The sequence below is a fragment of the Symphodus melops genome (assembly GCF_947650265.1).
Source record: "Symphodus melops genome assembly, chromosome: 1".
In the NCBI taxonomy this organism is placed as follows: Eukaryota; Metazoa; Chordata; class Actinopteri; order Labriformes; family Labridae; genus Symphodus; species Symphodus melops.
This window is the reverse complement of record NC_136691.1, coordinates 5207496-5225189: the sequence shown is the minus strand read 5'-3', so window position 1 is coordinate 5225189 and position 17694 is coordinate 5207496. Positions and strand designations below refer to the sequence as shown.

Sequence of the window (17694 nt, the reverse complement as noted above, 5' to 3'; positions counted from 1 at the left end):
GATGTGACTTTAAACGGCGGTGGAGCTGAGTCATGAAGCCGGGAGCTGGGAAACGCTCACTTTTCCATTACTCTGAGGATTTCTCTGCTGTTATTGGTCACTCAGAGTGACTAACTTCTGCTGCCTGTTTGAGGGTTTGGAAATTATGTTCTCCCTTTAGGCACGAAGGAGCTGTAGCAGCAGCGGAAGGACAAAACATTTTCTTTTCAAAAAACTGGAGCGGTTAAAGGTTGGACTCTCTGGAGTTACTTTATTTACCTTAACTGTTAACTACTTTCACATATTTGCATGCCAGAACATTTCTACGTCTTCTGAAACGCTGTATTTTAGACGAAGAATGATAAAATGTTGGACTTCAGTATCAGGTACAAGCAGTGCAAATTAAATCCGCTCTGTTGAAAACAAATTCAAGTGCGTGCTCCCTCCTTTCCTGGGAAAACGTGGCCACTTTTCCGTCCCGTGCGACTTCGCTTCCAGAATAATGGAGGACCAACAAGCCATCCTGAAATTTTTCAGGGCCTTAACAGAAGAGGAAAATGAAGACTTTGTGAAAGGAGACCCTGAGCTGATCTTTTACCAAAGGAAAAATGAGGACAGGAGTCTTGAAGATGTGCTTGAGAACAGCGGGGAAAACCTTTCATATGTTATATTGCCCCGAGAGAGACAGACGATAAACAGCAGATCTGTAACCGGGAGAGAAGCAGAAAATGGGTTAGACATGACCGAGGAGGAAAGGAATCATTTCAATCTGAAAAGCATGGACACAAATAAAAAGAAGCAGTTCTTTGCAACAGATCAAGAGCAGAGAAAGATGCCAGATAAATGTTGTGACAAAGCCAACAGCTGCAGTAATGTAGCTCATCAATTATCACTTGATGAAAGTGCCTTGAACGAATCTTCGAAACCAAAATGTCAACTCATTTCAGAAGGCGACACGAATACAGATTATGATTGTGCTGCACGGCTTAGTGTCAGCCGGGATGTTACCAAAGACGACAAACAGAAAGAAAGAAAAGATAACCAGAATGTTCGAAGTCACGAGGAGTTCAGGAAAAGTTCATCGAATGGGGGCGCAGCTGAGGAACAGGTGAAAACAGAAGAAACAACAACTCTGGAGCAAACGTCATTCTTTAAAAGTCAGGCTGACGAGGAGAGGGCCGGTGCTCAGGAGGATATCGAAGAAGAGGGAATACACGACGAGGAAGACAAAGAAGCAGTAAAAGGGGAAGAAAGAGAAGGAGAACACAAAGTGGCAGGCGAGGAAAGAGAAGACGAGGAAGAAGAAGAAGAAGAGAAAAGAGATTACTTCCCAGACTTCTCTGCTCAACCCAACCATGCTTCCATCCCAAAACAAGCTTCCCTAAATGTCGTTAAAATATCTCCACCAGTAGCCAAAAATCCTCCACCTGGATCCACAATAACCAGGGCTACTTTCTCTCCAGGCTCTCATAGCGATAAGCAGATCCAGCTGCCCGCCCTCTTCAGCGGCCTGAGGGTCCTGAAGAAGGGGGTAGTCGGGCCTGCGAACAACACCGTGGCCCAGATCAAACGTTCCTCTGAAGGAGCGAGGAGGGAGATCTTCGGGGAGAAGAACGAATGGGAAGCTAAAGTTAATGGGAGCTTCCTGGATCAGATCTCCCAGTTCCTGAGCCGGGAGAAACGAGCCGATGAGAAGGAGGAGAACGCGGACACAGAGGAAGGAGGACACGAGGAAGACACGGGAGAGAAGAGGGAAGAGAGTCAGGAGAGTGAGACGAAGAAGCTGGAAACAGAGGAGGATGGAGAGCTTACACTTGAGTCCTCAAAACCTCCAACTGTGTCCAGTGCAGAGGCAGCGTTTGACGCCTTCAAAGCCTTCTTCACGCCAAAGCCTCTGAAGAAGGACCCGGCAGATAAGGCCGACCTGGAAACGATACGGAAGAGGATAAAAGCGGACAGGGACGTGTTGAAAGCGCTCTTTGAAAGAGCCTCCATTAAGACGCCGGAGAAGAAAGACTCACCTGATTGCAAAGTACGGATGAAGGGTCACGTGTTATTTTTGTATCGTCAAGAGGAGACATTGTTTGAAAAGTAACCTGGATGTTTAGATGTATTAGCTCTTCTTTTGATTCTGTTATTAATCTGTTCTCAAACTTTTTTTTTCTTCTAGTCTGAGGCATCCACCCCAGGAGAGGGCGAAGAACGAACTCCTGGTCGTCTGCACGCCGTCTGGCCGCCACTGAAAGAGGAAAAAGTTGGGCTGAAGTATACAGAAGCAGGTACTTTACACATATAATACAACATGTTACTATATCTGTGTCTTCACTACGAAGATTCACAAATGTTCTTGCGGCATTTGCTTGACAACAGACTTCTCTGTGATATGCTTAAAATAATCCAAAATAATAATTTATTTTTTGCAAATCCCTTATGTTGAAAATATTCAAAACAATAACTACTCCTGCAAAAAAAAAACAAAAAAAAAACATTTGATCAATGCAAAACAAACAATACAGAGACGATCTATGCTGATTTTCTTTTTAATTTAAAACTTAAAGTATGTTTAATCTTTGCTGGAAGAATCGTGACAGATGCTACTTTAGAGGTAATTACAGTGTTTGCTCTGGGACATCATGAGGTGGATGTTATATCAAGCTCTACTGCCACAATAAACACAACTCCACCCTGTGTGTGAATGTCCACAGTCTGTGTGTGTGTGTCCACAGGCTGTGTGTGTGTGTCCACAGGCTGTGTGTGTGTGTCCACAGTCTGTGTGTGTGTGTCCACAGGCTGTGTGTGTGAGCGTCTGCACACAGGACTATCATGTGTCGCAGACTGTTAAAATAAATAAGACTTTTTTTACGACTATGTCAAAATCATTTCAGGTATTATTAAGTCCACTTGGTGACTCTCATAAAGTGACCACGTCGCATTAAACACCAGAATCATGTAAAGAGGAGTTACTGCCCTTTGTGATGTCAGAAAGGGAAAATCTCCAAACAGCCTGTGTGAGCACAAATCTTCTGAAAAGTAAAGCGTGGAAAGACGGGGAGAACGGACTCTTCTCATAACTGGGGGGTTTGTTGACAGACTAGAGACATGTGAGTTTAAGAAAAACATGGTGAAGTGTGAATATAAAATGTGACCTTTAAACTTGACAAGTCAGAGCATATTTTTAAAATGTGTAAAGTAAATTTTGCATCAATATGAATACATGTTGTAGACTTCTTAGATATCTATTTTTATAACACACAGAGAAATGATTAAACATAAGGTCATTCTGCTCTGCAAAAACTAATCTGAAGAAAGAAAGAAAACCCATTTATAGTATCACAAATAATTCTACATTAATTACGACTTATTAGTACTTTTTGCTTTTACAACAAGGCTCAGTGAATGCTTCAAAAGGTTTGTCTGAATATCTAACTCAAACACAAACATGGTGCTACAGCTAGTAGACGACAACGCCCAACATCATTTATAGCGCTTCACCTCGAAGACAACTCATTTGAGTAAATAACCCACAGTACATGTTTAAGGATGAAGAAGTCATCCGAGCAGAAATATTGTAAAACTGTGATCCTTGTGTTCACACCCATCATCTCGAGAAAACACCTTCTGTAAACACAATCATGAGACTAACTTACCATGAATATGTGTCTTCATTGCTTAGAAGATAAATGTTGTCTCAGATAGATGGTCCATGTTGCCAGTGAGCAGTGGACCTGAGGATAGCTGTGAGGCTCTGCTGCCCCCTGCTGGTGGAAAGTTGAATTGTTTTTCAGTACTGTTGACTAGTACAAATGAGGCATTTTCTTGCAGCTTCAGCTGTAATGATGAGTACCTGAAATAACACACATTTAGTTGTGAATGTATTTATTTCTAATCTTTCTTCTTCTGTGTTTCCTCTCAGAGCACCAGGCTGCGCTCCTGCAACTGAAGAGAGAATGCAAAGAGGAGCTGGAGAAGCTGCAGGTCAGTGAGGAGGAAACCGTGGTGTGCTGCCAAAAAAAAACATACTTAAGACTAAATATATGAGAGCATGCAGAGAGGGAGGATGCCATAAAGAAAATGAAGTTGTAGGCTTTAAATATCTAGCTTAGCTTAGCATAGCATTAAGACTAAAAACAGGGGGAAAGTCCACTGAACAAATAATAGTCTTCTGGATTTTTATATTAGGGCTTAAATAACATAAAGCTTGTTTTAAATCAGTGAGCCAAGGCTTGTCGTCTCTACTTGTTTCTACATGACATCTCTTAATGCTAAGCTAACTGGCTAGTAGCAGTAGCTTCATATCCCTGCAGATAAAAGAGTGGTAGTTTTTTTTCTTGTCCAATATTTCACAAAAGAGTTTAAAACATCTGTGAAGAAACTTGAAATACTTTATTAATGTAGGAAAACAATTGAAATTGTTAATTTTCCCCAGAAGAATTTTAGAAGAAAATAAAACACACAGATTTAATGTAGATGAAGTTAAGTCCGTGTTTAGTAGTAAAAATCAACATGCAAACTTTTTTTTATTCAGCTACAGGCAAGGTTACTATTTAAACATTTTTCATCATGATTATTTTTGATCAATTTTAATCTCTGTGACAATTGCTAATTGTTAAAAAAAATAATACTAACTACAGAAGGGAAGTATCACATCACATATTTTATTTATGTAGTGGTTATTTAGTAGTAGTAGTTTTATTTGTAAAATTTATTATAAAAACCTTTAAAAAAATGAAAAAACTGAAGACAGGTTTGTGGTTTTAAGAGGTAAAAAAAATCCTGTTAACTGTCACTGCAACATTATTTTCAGGAGGACTTTGGTCAGGAACTTTCCAGACTGAAGGAGGAAAACAAGAAGAACGTGGCCTCTCTGGAGCTCAGTCTGTCCAAGCTGCAGGTTGAACTCTCTGAGGTCGGGACGCGCTCTCGAGGGGAACTCAAAGATGTCGCCGTATCGACAGGAGACGATTTTCTACACAAGTCATTTCGCACAGTGTGCATCCAGACGGACAGAGAGACGTTTGTGAAGACTCCTGAGGATGGAGAGGGAACAGGAAGAGTCTGCTCGAGCCCCCAGCAGCCCAGGGTGACCCCCAAAAAGCTGGACCTGGCTTCTATCAGTCTTAACCTGGCTGGGCAGAAGGAGGAACATTTGTCTTCCTCCTCATCCCCGAACCTTCCTCTTCCTCTTTTACCTTCTTCTCCGGGAGCTCTGCCAACTCCATCAGATCAGCCTCCTGCACCTCCTCAGATAACTCAACCTCCCCCTCCTCCTCCTCCCCCTCCTCCTCCTCCTCCTCCTCCTTCATCATTGTCTTCAAACCACATGCAACCGTCAAATGGTCCTCCTCCTCCTCCACCACCACCGCCACTATTTCTTTCCACACCAGGCTTAGCTCCTCCTCCTCCTCTGGGTGGAGGTATCACCGTCGATAAACCTCCCAGGAAACCAGCAGTGGAGCCCTCGCGACCAATGAGGCCTCTTTACTGGACCAGAATCCAGATCCAGGACAGCAAGTATGTTCACAGATAAACTCGACTATTTGTTAGATCTAAACATGGAAGAGGATCAAAACTAAACTGAACTTTTAGTCTGCCTTCAAAGCAGCCTTGAAGTGAGTGAATAATCCCCTGAGAACTGTGTCAATGTATCAAAGATGGTAGATGTTTATGACAGACTTACAATTAGAAAAACAATCACGCTCTGCTCTCTGAGAGGGAATATTAATGTTTTAATCAAGAAGGAAACCTTTTATCGACTACTTTCATAAAACACGAAAAAAGATGTTGAAAAATGTAAAGGCAGATATCAAATGTTTTTTGGTGCAAAGCCGCAGACTCAAACATAAGACGAGAAATCAATCCAATTTGTAGCTAGATTTAAGATTTCAGAACAGAAGCCCTTGGACCAAATCTTACACAACGAAAAAAGTTTCTAGTTCAATACACCAACAACATAAAATTGATTAAAAAATATATATATATATTCACACATCCACGTGTTGCTATCGATACTCAGGCTCCCTTTTGTTCTGACTCTTTACAGTAAACATCGATGAGCTCAACGTCATCCTGGTTCAAACTCTAAGATAACCACTGGGGGAATGAAAATAATTAAATTAACGAATGCATCAACATCACCATGATGTTTTCTTTGACCTGCTGAAAGTCCATCCTGAATCCAGCCCTCCGATTGGTTCATTTTCAACCTGATGAATGTTTCTTTCCCCTGCAGTAACAACACGCTGTGGAACGTTCTAGAGGAACCAAATATAGTCAGTTCGAGGGAGTTTGAGGATCTCTTTGCCAAAGCCACCACACAGCCCAAGAGGAAGCCGCTGGCTGACGCGTATGAGAAGAAAGCTAAAGCCAGGAAGGTAACAAGCAAAGATCAGACTTCATGAAATATGCACAGCAGCTTTTTCACGTTATTGCAATGCTTTGATTGTCCACTAGAGGGGGGTAGATGCTCTTATGTTGACGTGTGCCAGATCATTTTAAAACTTCTCCAAAAGCAAAACAATTCAGATTGGCAACAAATTATAAGTACAAACACTCAAGTCATAGGTTGTATTACTTTACTCTCTTTAAAGCAGACGTTTTTTAATCTCAAGTCTTTTTGTCTGTGCAACCATTTTTCACTCAAATCTTTACATTCTGATTGGTCACATTTCTTCACCTGTAAGTCCTTGAAGCTTTTACACTGATGCGGTAAGTTTATGAAAGGCAATAAAAAAAATACACTTCATAAAACCTAGAATAGCTTCTCGCCATGCTAACGCATGCTAAAGCTAAAGGGGGAACCAGATATACAGAAACAGACAAGATAGTGAGAAGGTAAATAAAGAAGACAATTTAGAAAAAGACACACAAAAAAACGTTCAGGGCTTACAGATATCAGAATACCAAATGCTTCAGTGACTGTCCATCACACTGTAATGATGAGTCATTAATGGCTTTTTAGTGAGTAGGTGGTCATGGTAACCATGTTTGAATGTGCGTTTGTGTGCTTGTGTGTGTCTCAGATCATTAAGCTGCTGGACGGGAAGCGCTCTCAGACTGTGGGCATCCTCATCTCGAGCCTCCACCTGGAGATGAAAGATATACAACAAGGTGAGTAATGGAGCGTGTCGTCACTGACCAGGAAATAAACCCTTTCACAATGTTCACGTAAAAAAAAGGTGAGGGAGGTGTGTCAGCAAGGAGCATAAACTTTAGAGCAGGCAGCCCGGCCCGAGTCTGAAGTCGGGCCTTCGGTTCCGCTTGGTTCAGGTCGGGTTGCAGACCTCTCATATGTACGATGTTAATCTGTTCATTTCTGCTTTTCTTCTGTAGCCGTACTGACTGTGGATCCCTCTGTGGTGGACTTGGAGACGATTGAAGCACTGTATGAAAATGTGAGCATTTCATCACAGTGAACTGCAGTAATTATCACATACATGTGCATTACCACTTCCTATAAACTCTTTGTGTCTGTTCAATTGTCATGGTGTCAGAGAGCGCAGCCTGAGGAGCTGGAGAGAATCCAGAAACATTACGAGACGTCAGAGGAGGAGGAAGTTAAACTGCTGGACAAACCTGAACAGTTAGTATCTCACTTTGCAGTGTATTTCTTATTTTCTGGGTGTTTACGTGTAAACTTCAAGCACGAGGCATTCAAACTGTTCAGGAGTTTACATCGTTATCACAGTTTGTCCTTTGACTTTTGGTGTGTTTATTACTTCAGGTTCCTATACGAGCTGTCTCAGATCCCAGACTTTGCAGGCAGAGCGCACTGCATCATCTTCCAGTCGGCCTTCATCGACGGGATCGCGTCCATTCAGCGAAAGCTCAACACCCTCTCCTCCGTCTGTCAGGTGGGAAAACATCCATGCGTGTTAATAAAATAGGGTTGAATGTAGTCAGGCGTGTCAGACCTAGAAAATATACAATCAGATGCAAAACATTAACAGTGGTTTCACCTGAGAAAATACATGTGACATGTATATGCGTAATAACATCAATCTGAGGTGTCACTTGTTGGTACCTAACCTTTAAATGTATTTAATCGTGTGTGTGTGTGTGTGTGTGTGTGTGTGTGTGTTTTGATGCTTTCAGGCGCTGCTGGAGAGTGACAGCGTGAGGGAAGTGGTGGGACTGGTGCTCGCTTTCGGGAACCACATGAACGGAGGCAGCAGAGTCCGAGGTCAAGCCGACGGCTTCGGTTTGGAGATTCTTCCTAAACTGAAGGATGTGAAGAGCAGGGTGAGGCTGTGATAACTGTTGGAACAGGGCCACTGTATCCCGACCATTTAATTATTCTCTCACTCTGCACAACTGATTTATAGTTTCATTATGGATGGAATAAAAATGCAGGTCATAAGATCGTACAAATCAGAGCTATTCACCTCTCCATTGATGCATGGTGTGGATGGCTGACCTGCTGTATTTGTTTGTAGATAAAATCAGAAGTTCCAACTTTGCATATTAAACTACTTTTATGATCCAGCAGGTTTTTTTTATGTTGCAATAAACTGAAGAAGGAACACATCTGTTTTTTTTTTTTTTTATAATCTTAGATTTAACCGCGTTCGCCTCATTAAGAACATTCTGCAGAAATACTGAGCAAGTGCTCTGTGAATTGTTGCACACGTACTTCTTTAAATCAGGAGCATGTTGATTACAGGTTACCTAAAAACATAGGGGGGGTTTTTGTAACCTGACAGGCCAAAAGCTCCAAAACCACATCGAACACTTGAGATCTTTCTGAGCGATCATGTTTACATGCTGCACACTGACATTAAAGAATAGTAGTACATAGTACATATTGTACTATTGAAACTAAATGTCATCATTGATGTAACAGTGTACACATCTGGTCTATTAGGAAATGTAACCATTGTAAGACACTGCCATTCGTGTGACACTGTACAAACCTTGTTTGAAGAACAATACAAATGTGTGTAAAAACAAAAAGAACAACAAGAATAGTGCATATTATTAATGGGCGGATGAGACAGTGTTCTTCACACTGGAGGTTTTTATTTATGTTGCTTTTTTATTTTCTTTCAGGATAATCGGATCAGCCTGGTGGATTATGTGGTGTCGTACTACCTACACAATGTGGACAAGGTAATAAGACACACACTGTGAAGCTGATCCATTTATACTCATTCATTCTTAGTTTAAGAACACAGCTGATATTTGTTTTATCTGTGGAGGAAAACAGTGCTCTTCTAACCAAAGACTGCGAATTTAAAATAATGCTGGGCCTTTTTTTTTTTTTTTTAAGTTCACTCACTTAAAGGGATTAGAAAAGATGATTATTATATTTAAGGTTTTGAACAAGTCAAACCTTCTCGATCATGTTTTTATACCTGTCCTGTAGTAACTCACCTTCTGTTTAAGAGACTCTTTGTGTAACCTGGATGTTTGCAGTGCTGCATTATTAACACTAAGTGTCAGTTCCCTGATGAAACAATGTCGTTTGTTTTCTCTGTTATGACCGTACTCCTCCAGAACGCCGGCACGGACAACAGCACGTTCCCACTTCCTGAACCTCAAGATGTCTTCTTGGCAGCACAGGTCAAGTTTGATGACCTCAACAGAGACGTGCGACAACTCGGAAGAGATCTGACGAGTAAGTGACGTCATTACTGCTGCCATTGTCTGTTCAAGCTCCGTCCTTGCAGTAACCAAAGCCTTGTGTCTGTGCCTGGTTCACACATGCACAAATCTGCAGAGAACGTTTCAGGATACGTTGCATGTATGACCTCAAACAGCTACATTTCTCCCTCAGACTTTATCTGGAGTTTTCCTGTCAGCTGGATGAGCTGATGTGAGAATGCAGCAGGATATAATTGAGAGAATTCATGGCAATCGACTGGAGGGCGGGGGGCGATTTTATTCCCGATATTTATTCCGGTCAATGCATGACCATGGACTGCTTCATCCACCGGGGATGGTCTCCCACTGTCAGGTGTGAATGACCAGATACGGAGTGAATTCTCTTGAAATTTGTGAGTGCATTACTCGTCGCTCCTCCTCTCAGGTCATCGTGTTCACCGGTTGCACACATTCCCTAAAACATACAGTCAGCTTCAGCATCCGTGTAACTGAGCAACAAGGAATAGTTTTTGCCTTGTGGTCATTTTGTTGTGTGTCTTTGTTTGAAAACCTCGGGCAGCCTGTGTAACTCTATCACTCTGATTTTAAGACGTTCCCACAGACAAAACCTCAGCCCTGTCTGGCATCGTTTTGCCTCAGACACCCCCCCACCCACCCTTCTCCCAACTCACCACACTGGTTTCCCATCACTGGCCCCATCCATTGAGTTGCTGTTTATACTTTAGAGCTGAAGGCCCAAACCCAAGTTAGCCAGAGCCTCAGAACAAAAGATTTCCTCCAGTTTTCTTCCACTTCTCCCCTGTTCTTGTCTCTAAATGTGCCCGTGTGACGCTATTCAGCATATCAGTCGCGTTAAAAAACAATGCTCACTCCTACATGAGTACGATTGTGAGCCGGGGCATTGTTGATTCCCTGTGTTCCATGTGTTTTTGCATGTGCATGTGTGCAGAGACTAGCAGGAGTCTTGCTGCTGATACTGGCCTGGCGCCTTTCAGATCTAGCCTCTAATCCTCCCGCCCATCAGATCTGCCCTCGTTGTGCCTTTGTGCCCCTGTCGCCAGTGCAGGGAGACCATAACTTCCCACTTACGTAATCTCCAGACCTCCAAGTATCTCAGGTGTATCTGCATGGGCCTCTGCAGGGGATGCACGGATCCTTAACCTGCCTTATGATATCACCTGGGCTCCAGTGTGGCCCCCCAGATGTGCGCCACAGATTGCTTTCTTTTCCTCTCAACACAGCTTTGTCTTATCTGCCCGTCTACTCAAACCAGCGCACTATCAGGTTGGCCTGGCGCAGGGTCCTTTTGTTCCGCCCTCATGCCTGGTTGAAGATCTGCTTCTGTCGGTCTTCACTCTCTCTGTGTCTTCTCTGTGGTTGGTATGAAATGTTTCCCAACACAGTGAAAGATAACTCTGTCCTCTGTCATCTGTGTGGACTGTGAAAGGAAGTGTTCTTCCAGATGTCTTACTCTAACGTCATGTAGAGGACGCTGCTGGTCAGTGGGTTTGAGCTGTTCAAACAGGACTTAAAAATGATTTTAAAACCAAGCAGTGACTTTCTGGTCTCAAAAATGTCAGAAAATGCAGGTGAAAAAAGGTTGTACTATTCGTGTCTAAATGTATGAATTAATATAACACATCATATTAAACAGCAGATATTTACTGCAGAAATAAACATGTTTAGAGCAAAGCTAATTTCTTTATTACGTCAAATTTTAGTTCTTTTTTTTTAAACTTATCTGTTTTGATTATAACAAGGTTAATAGTTATTTATAAGTTTGCATAACTGGGGCGGTGACTGAGCTGACTGATTCGGGCACATTCAGCTGTTTGCTCAGAGGCTTAAGGTCTCCACATCTTTGCCTTGTTTCTAGATTGATGTAAATGTAGCTTCAGACAGCATTTTTAATGTGTCTCTCTCCTATGGGCTTCATAGCATCGCTTCTGAATCCAATAAGTGAGACTATGTCCACGTTTTATAGTCTATTACGACTGCATGGAACTAGTTATAGGCAGTGTCAAATAGTGTGCATGAGGTCGATTCTAAATGATATTTCAAATGAAAAAAAAAAAATCTGATATATTGTAAGATGTCTCAAATACTGCATTGCACTGAATGAAAATTCTCCCATAAAGCTTCACTTCCTGTTTATCATTTTTCTCACACTTTGAACTTCACTGAGCTTCAGCTGCATGTGGTTGCTCGCTGCTGATTCGATTGTATTTTAATGCTAACACAATAAACAATGGTCGAGATGGAAAGCATTATACCTGCTCAAAATGACTATACTGATGAAGATATAAACTGCAGTCCATAGATTTTATCATTTGGAATACCGATTTTTAATCGTCTCTCTTTGTTCTTAATAAAAATCATTTGGCTTATTGATTTTGTTTTAATGTGAAATGTGGTTATGAAGTGAATCATTTCTGTCCTGAAGACTAAATGTGGCCTGTGTGTTGTTCCCTTGATGGATCGATGTCACTGTTGGACCTGGCAGGGGTATCACTGTGATTTACGAGTTGACTGATCCACATGAAGAGGTTTGAGGGTTTTGATGATGACATCAAAACCCTCAAACCTCTTTGAGAGAGCATTTATCCCCCGATGTGGAAACAAAAAGGACTTCTCCAGTGCCGTTTCAGCCTCACATCTGAAAGCACCACACTCCTCACCCCTCTCCTCTGTTTATGTGGAGCTCTGTAATCCTCTTCAGTTTGAAATAAGCAAACTCCTGTTGCGCACGAAAGGCAGACAAAAGAAAGAAAGGCTCTCCACACAGTGCAGAGAGAGATACCCGCCTCAACAGTTTACACAAATCCTGAATGAAAACAGTATTCTTTTGTAATCTTATCTGGGAGATGTTGATCGAGCGTCGGGTTTGGGGGGGTTGGGGGGGGACACGGGCCTGGGCTTGGCTCCCACTGCTGCCTCTATTATGACTGGCTCTGCAGACTGGCTCCTCTGATCCACTGATTGGACGCAGAGCCACATGGAGCCGCAGACTGGCAGAGGAAGAGAGGGAGAGAGAGGGAGTCTGCAGTCGCCATCTCTGGGTGAATCTCTTTAAAAATTGATATCTGAAGAGGAAGCGGTGCTGATGGTGTCCTGCTGTGGCACAGGTGGAGCAAGTTTACCCCAGAAGTCTCTCACTTCTCTCTCTGACTCCAGGCCTCTGTTTGGAGGTTAAAGCTGTAAAACTGAGGTTTGAAACGAGCAGTGATTTATAAATATAGATCAACCTATTTAGATATGGTGTACCACAAGGCTCCTTGCTGGGTCCTTTTTTTATTCACAATTATAGAATTTATGTGGAAATGTCACAAACATAAAGTTTTAAATCTATGCTGAAAACGACATAATTATCGACATAATCATCTTTCCTTGGGACAACGATAAAAACCTACAAGCTGCTTCCAGATAGATTCTTGGAAAGTAGGAATTATACTTATTGTTAATCAAAGAGGAATGATGTGCTTCACAAGGGAAGATCAAAACCTTTTCTCTGACCTCTGACCTTTATCTGACCTCCACAGCTCCAGTGTGTGTGTGTTCTCTCTCGCTCTCATTATAAGAGAGGTTAAATGTACGTTTGCATATTTTCGGAGGAATTAAAGTCATCCGTCTTCTTTCTCTCCAGGATGTGAGAAAGACGTGCAAGAAGTTTGCTCCGATTCTCCCGAGGAACACCTGCAGCCGTTTAAGGACAAGATGGAGGCTTTTGTTGTCAGTGGTGAGTTCTTCCAGTCTCACTATTTATCACGCAGCTGCAGAGCTGAGCGTTGCTTTTGGCAAGTTTAGTCTGGAACACATGAACGTTACAAAGATGACACGACTGAAGGGTTAAATTTAAGTTTGACATTACATTACTGTAGTCTTCTTTAAAGTCAGATATTTGTATAGTTACTCCTCTGAATATCTTTGTTCTTTTTATTTCATGAGCATGTGTGTCTGTGTGTGTGCTTGGGATTGTGTGTGTGTGTGTGTGTGTGTCTGAGTGTGTGATTGTGTGCGCGTGTGAGAGAGATAGGATGGATCAGAGTCAAGGCTAGACACTCAGATAGGGATCAGATGGTTTTTGCAGTGACTGAAAGACTCCTGCCTGAGACACACCGTCACTGGGACAAATACTCATACAACTAGCTTGGCCTTTTTTCATCGACTCATCTTGAAATAAATGACAGTATTTCCTGCAGAGGACAGCTTAACTACTCCTTTAGTCTTTATTGTACGAGTATTTCTCAGAGTTTCACCATGTGATGAAAACAGTCAGACTTCCTCAAACATACCCAACGAGATTTATCCAATCAGACGTTCATCTGAAGGAGAATCCCACTAAATCAAAGACATACAGAGCTACTTGTTGATAGCAGTGTGAACATCATTTGTGTAAATGGCATCACGATTTCACAGTCACAGTAAGAAATGGGGACATTGTTAAATCACTGACTCTAATTTCAGTTTGGAAGAAGCCACATGGTTGTCTGACTCGTTGACACTTCATCTCATGTTCTCATGGAGTTTATTACAAGTAACACACAAGTACATATATCAGCAGCGTCTTCGCAGGGAAAACGTATAACATCAATAATCATCCATTCATTCATGTATTTGGGAGGAGAGGGGGTCTAGATCCATCTAAACTGTTTCTTTGTCTGATCCTGCAGCAAGAAAAGAACATGGAGAAACTTCCTATCAGCTGATGACTGTGCAGAAAAGGTTGGAGAACTCAGTCGTAGTCATTTTAGGACTTCTGACTTCTCAAAGCACTTCTACACCGCAGGTCAAACCTACACTTTCACACATTGATGGCCGAGGTTTCTGTCAAGTGTTCGCTTATCTTATTCAAACACATCTATATAGTGGGAGAAACTCAGGGTGATGTGTCTTGCTCAAGAGCACGTCAGCCGTGTGACTGCAGGAGCTGGGCATTGAACCTTCGACAACAACTCTGCAAACTGAGCCACTGTGTTTAATATGACATTTTTCAATATTTCTAATATTTTTCATGTAAATTCAAGAAAATCTACAAATGACCCACATTAGTTTGGGAAACATATTAGATATTATAAACAAGGATAAGAAAGGGCAGTTTAAATGTGAATTAATGCAGCCAAAGAAACAGACATCCCTCAACAATCAAAGCGGATAAAAAAGCTCCATCTTGGTTCCCTGACTCGTTTCAACACTTTCCTTGTGTTTAGTTTTCAGGACTTGGTTCTGTACTTTGGACTGAAGCCCAAAACGGGGGAGACGGAGATGACCACGGATCATTTCTTCATGCTCTGGTTCGAGTTCTGCGCCGACTTCAAGGCCAGGTGGAAGAGAGAGAACAAGAGCATCTCTAAAGAAAGGTAGCACATGCATCACTGGAACAAACGCCAGTAATTAAGAGAACAGAGTTTTAAGTTCAGTTCAGTCAGCTTCTGTAATAATGACTTCAGTGAAGTGGCGTAACGTACACCTTCTGCTTCTTTTTAACTTTAATGATACAGACCTTTTATCCATAATATCTTAAGTGTATGATGTTATGGTGGATTCATTTAATTTAAATTGTTTGAAAAAAAATTTAATTTGTGCCAAAATTGTTCCCAAACCTTGAACCAAAGGATTTGACTTTTTTTTTTTCTTTCTTTTTTTAGACTAAAAGAGGCTCAGCTGTCCGTGAAAAGGATCACATCAGAGAAGAAGGTGGAGACGAGGAAGATCATCCCAAACAGCCTGGTAGGACGCTGAAAAAAATATTTTATTTTTTCCTGTGTAAAAATATACAAGCAGGAATTTCCTGAAGCACATCTTGAAGATTCAATAAAAAAAATCATAAATCACTACAAGCCAGAACTCCACAGGAAAGGTTTTATTTAAACAGTATTTAAACAGCCCAAAAAAATAAACACAGAGCCATATGAAGTACATCGAAGAAATCCAGATTCTGTTTCGCTGCGTTGATTGAATTTGTAGAACGTTCTCTCCTGTGTTTTTAACTCCATAACTCTGTACATGTTTTACTCCAAACAGAAAGAGCGGCTGCGACAGAAAGAAGCCAACATGTCTTCAAATTAACAGAAGGCAAAACGAAGCAGCAGCCACAAAATCGTCTTCAACAAACGGGATCCCTCTGGACGACGACCACCCGATACAAACCAATATCTAAAGTCAAGTTTTATGTTTTAAACATCCAATGCAGTTCTTCGATCCATCAACTGACAGCTTTATAGATTTTACTACTTAAAACTGTAATTACATTTAAAAGACTGAAAAGAAATGTTGTGCAATATGTAGACAGATATGTTTTGTATTGTATAGATTTGAATAGATTCCCACAATATTTGATTTGATTCCAACGTGTAAATCTCATCTTTACTTTACCTTTCAGATAAATACTTTTTGTGTAATAAATCCAATCTGAAATCATGTGAATGTCATTTCAGAGCTTTGGCACTTTTTTATTTACACGATACTTAAGAACACATGATACACATGTATTATAAAGCCATTAAAATGAAGAGGCAGTTAGCAGTGCAGATTACATTATGAACATCTCTGTATTGGAAGAGCCGGCTGCCTTACATCCCACACAGTGGAAACAATACAAACATCAGACTCCTAACACACTTTATCACAAGTGCTGACCTTCTGCTAGTCTCTGTTTCTGTAACAAATATGACATTATGAAGTGTTCGCCAGCAAACTGCCCAAAGCTCTCACTTCACACTTGACTTAAACACAAACTTTAAAGTCCATCCAGCTTGTAAAACTCAGTAACTGGTATTCATCTAGATATTTGGACTGTTTTTAACCAGGATGTGCAGGAAAATCTTTATTTTTAAAGGGAACCTGGTGTCTGAATAAACAACTTTTGTTTCTTGTCCATCAGCAAAATAAGTGCTAAATTGCCTCGGGTAAGTTCCTCTCCATCCTTTTCTTCTCAAGGGTCCCTTTAGAAAAATAAACTGCGTTTAATTTGATCACAAAGCTGCAATAATTCCATCAGTGGAAATACGGTTTTATCGACCTGGATGTAGAACTATGTCGTCTAATCTGTATCTATCGTAGTGCAGCGGCACTGCTTTACGCGCTGGACCCGTTTCTTGCGGGTGCTGGGTGTCTGACCTGGGCAAAAGAGGGTGTAGGTGACGGTGCTGAAGGTTTTTGGTTTGCAGGCAGAGCAGGACTGAAAGGCGTCCCCGTCCTGGTAGTTGTGTCTCGGGATGTAGAAGGAGTTACACTGTCCGTAGCAGAAGCGGTTGATGATGGTGCGGCTCAGGCAGCCCTCCTCCTGGATGGTCTGCTTCAGCGGCTGCGTTTTGCACCAGTCCAGCCGCAGGTACCGACGCTCCGTTACGTGCAGCGCCTCCTGACTGGACTCCAGAACCTCGTCAGTCGAGGTAACAGGCCCTGGCACGTGGGAAACAAGTCCACTGATGGCGGGTGTTTGGCATCCTTCCGATTCGTTTGGGTTGTATTTGCTCGGGTAGGGAAATGCGCCCTGGTAGGTGGCGGCATCTGTACTCCACAACGGGCTGAATAGCAGCGTAAAAACAGCCGCAGAAGTTAGCGCTGATGGTGTCTTCATCACTAAAGCGAATGAAAAAGACGCAAATATTAGATACTGATTGAGAACTTTTACGCGCAAATTACGCACCAAAAACAATAAGCACTTGTTTAAAAATGAGTACATTTTAATATAATTAGCTTTAATTAATTGTTTTTTGTTCTTTTTATTTTACCTGTTGTGTGTGGTGGGGCTCTTCAAAGAAAATGTGGCCAGTCATAAATTTCACAGCACGAGTTTCTCCTGTCCCTGTGTCCTCTGTAGTGGCTTTAAGAATGACACACAGCAGGATTTCTAAACTGATATTGAACAGGACACGCCCCCCCCCCCCCCCCCCCCCCCCCCCCCCCCACACACACACACACACACATTTTCCCTCTCTCTCTCTCTCTCTCTCTCTCTCTCTCTGAAAAGAGGGTAACAAAAATTCAAACTCCAGACTGTCAATAATGCAGCTAAATCTTTTATTTGACTTTACACAAACATATATGTTAAGAAAAGCTGACCCAAGACAGCTCCAGTAAGTCTCTGCAGTATGAGAAAGAGAACAGATTTAC

At 41.8% G+C, this 17694-nt stretch overlaps 2 protein-coding genes across 2 annotated transcripts; one reads left to right on the top strand and one right to left on the bottom strand.

The window, feature by feature from the left end:
- Positions 1-474: 474 nt before the first annotated feature.
- fmn1 (formin 1) lies at positions 475-16299 on the top strand. The gene is made up of 17 exons (XM_079352242.1): positions 475-2011; positions 2150-2258; positions 3893-3954; positions 4784-5490; positions 6209-6350; positions 6999-7086; positions 7309-7370; positions 7470-7558; positions 7700-7829; positions 8071-8217; positions 9025-9084; positions 9472-9592; positions 13223-13315; positions 14250-14301; positions 14787-14936; positions 15225-15306; positions 15601-16299. The coding sequence occupies exons 1-17, from the start codon at positions 482-484 to the stop codon at positions 15643-15645; spliced, it is 3669 nt and encodes a 1222-aa protein (XP_079208368.1). The 5' UTR covers positions 475-481; the 3' UTR covers positions 15646-16299.
- A 319-nt stretch (positions 16300-16618) lies between these two features.
- grem1a (gremlin 1a, DAN family BMP antagonist) lies at positions 16619-17158 on the bottom strand (the record flags this gene model as incomplete). The annotated part of the gene is made up of 1 exon (XM_079362769.1): positions 16619-17158. The coding sequence occupies one exon, from the start codon at positions 17156-17158 to the stop codon at positions 16619-16621; it is 540 nt and encodes a 179-aa protein (XP_079218895.1).
- Between the last annotated feature and the right edge of the window lie 536 nt (positions 17159-17694).

Bases quoted from the DNA above. Each gene is read 5' to 3' on its own strand.
- fmn1 (XM_079352242.1), top strand. From the start codon at position 482: ATGGAGGACCAACAAGCCATCCTGAAATTTTTCAGGGCCTTAACAGAA. The intron at 7,087-7,308 runs GTGAGTAATGGA...TTTCTTCTGTAG, and splicing joins GATGAAAGATATACAACAAG to CCGTACTGACTGTGGATCCC. The intron at 9,085-9,471 runs GTAATAAGACAC...GTACTCCTCCAG, and splicing joins ACCTACACAATGTGGACAAG to AACGCCGGCACGGACAACAG.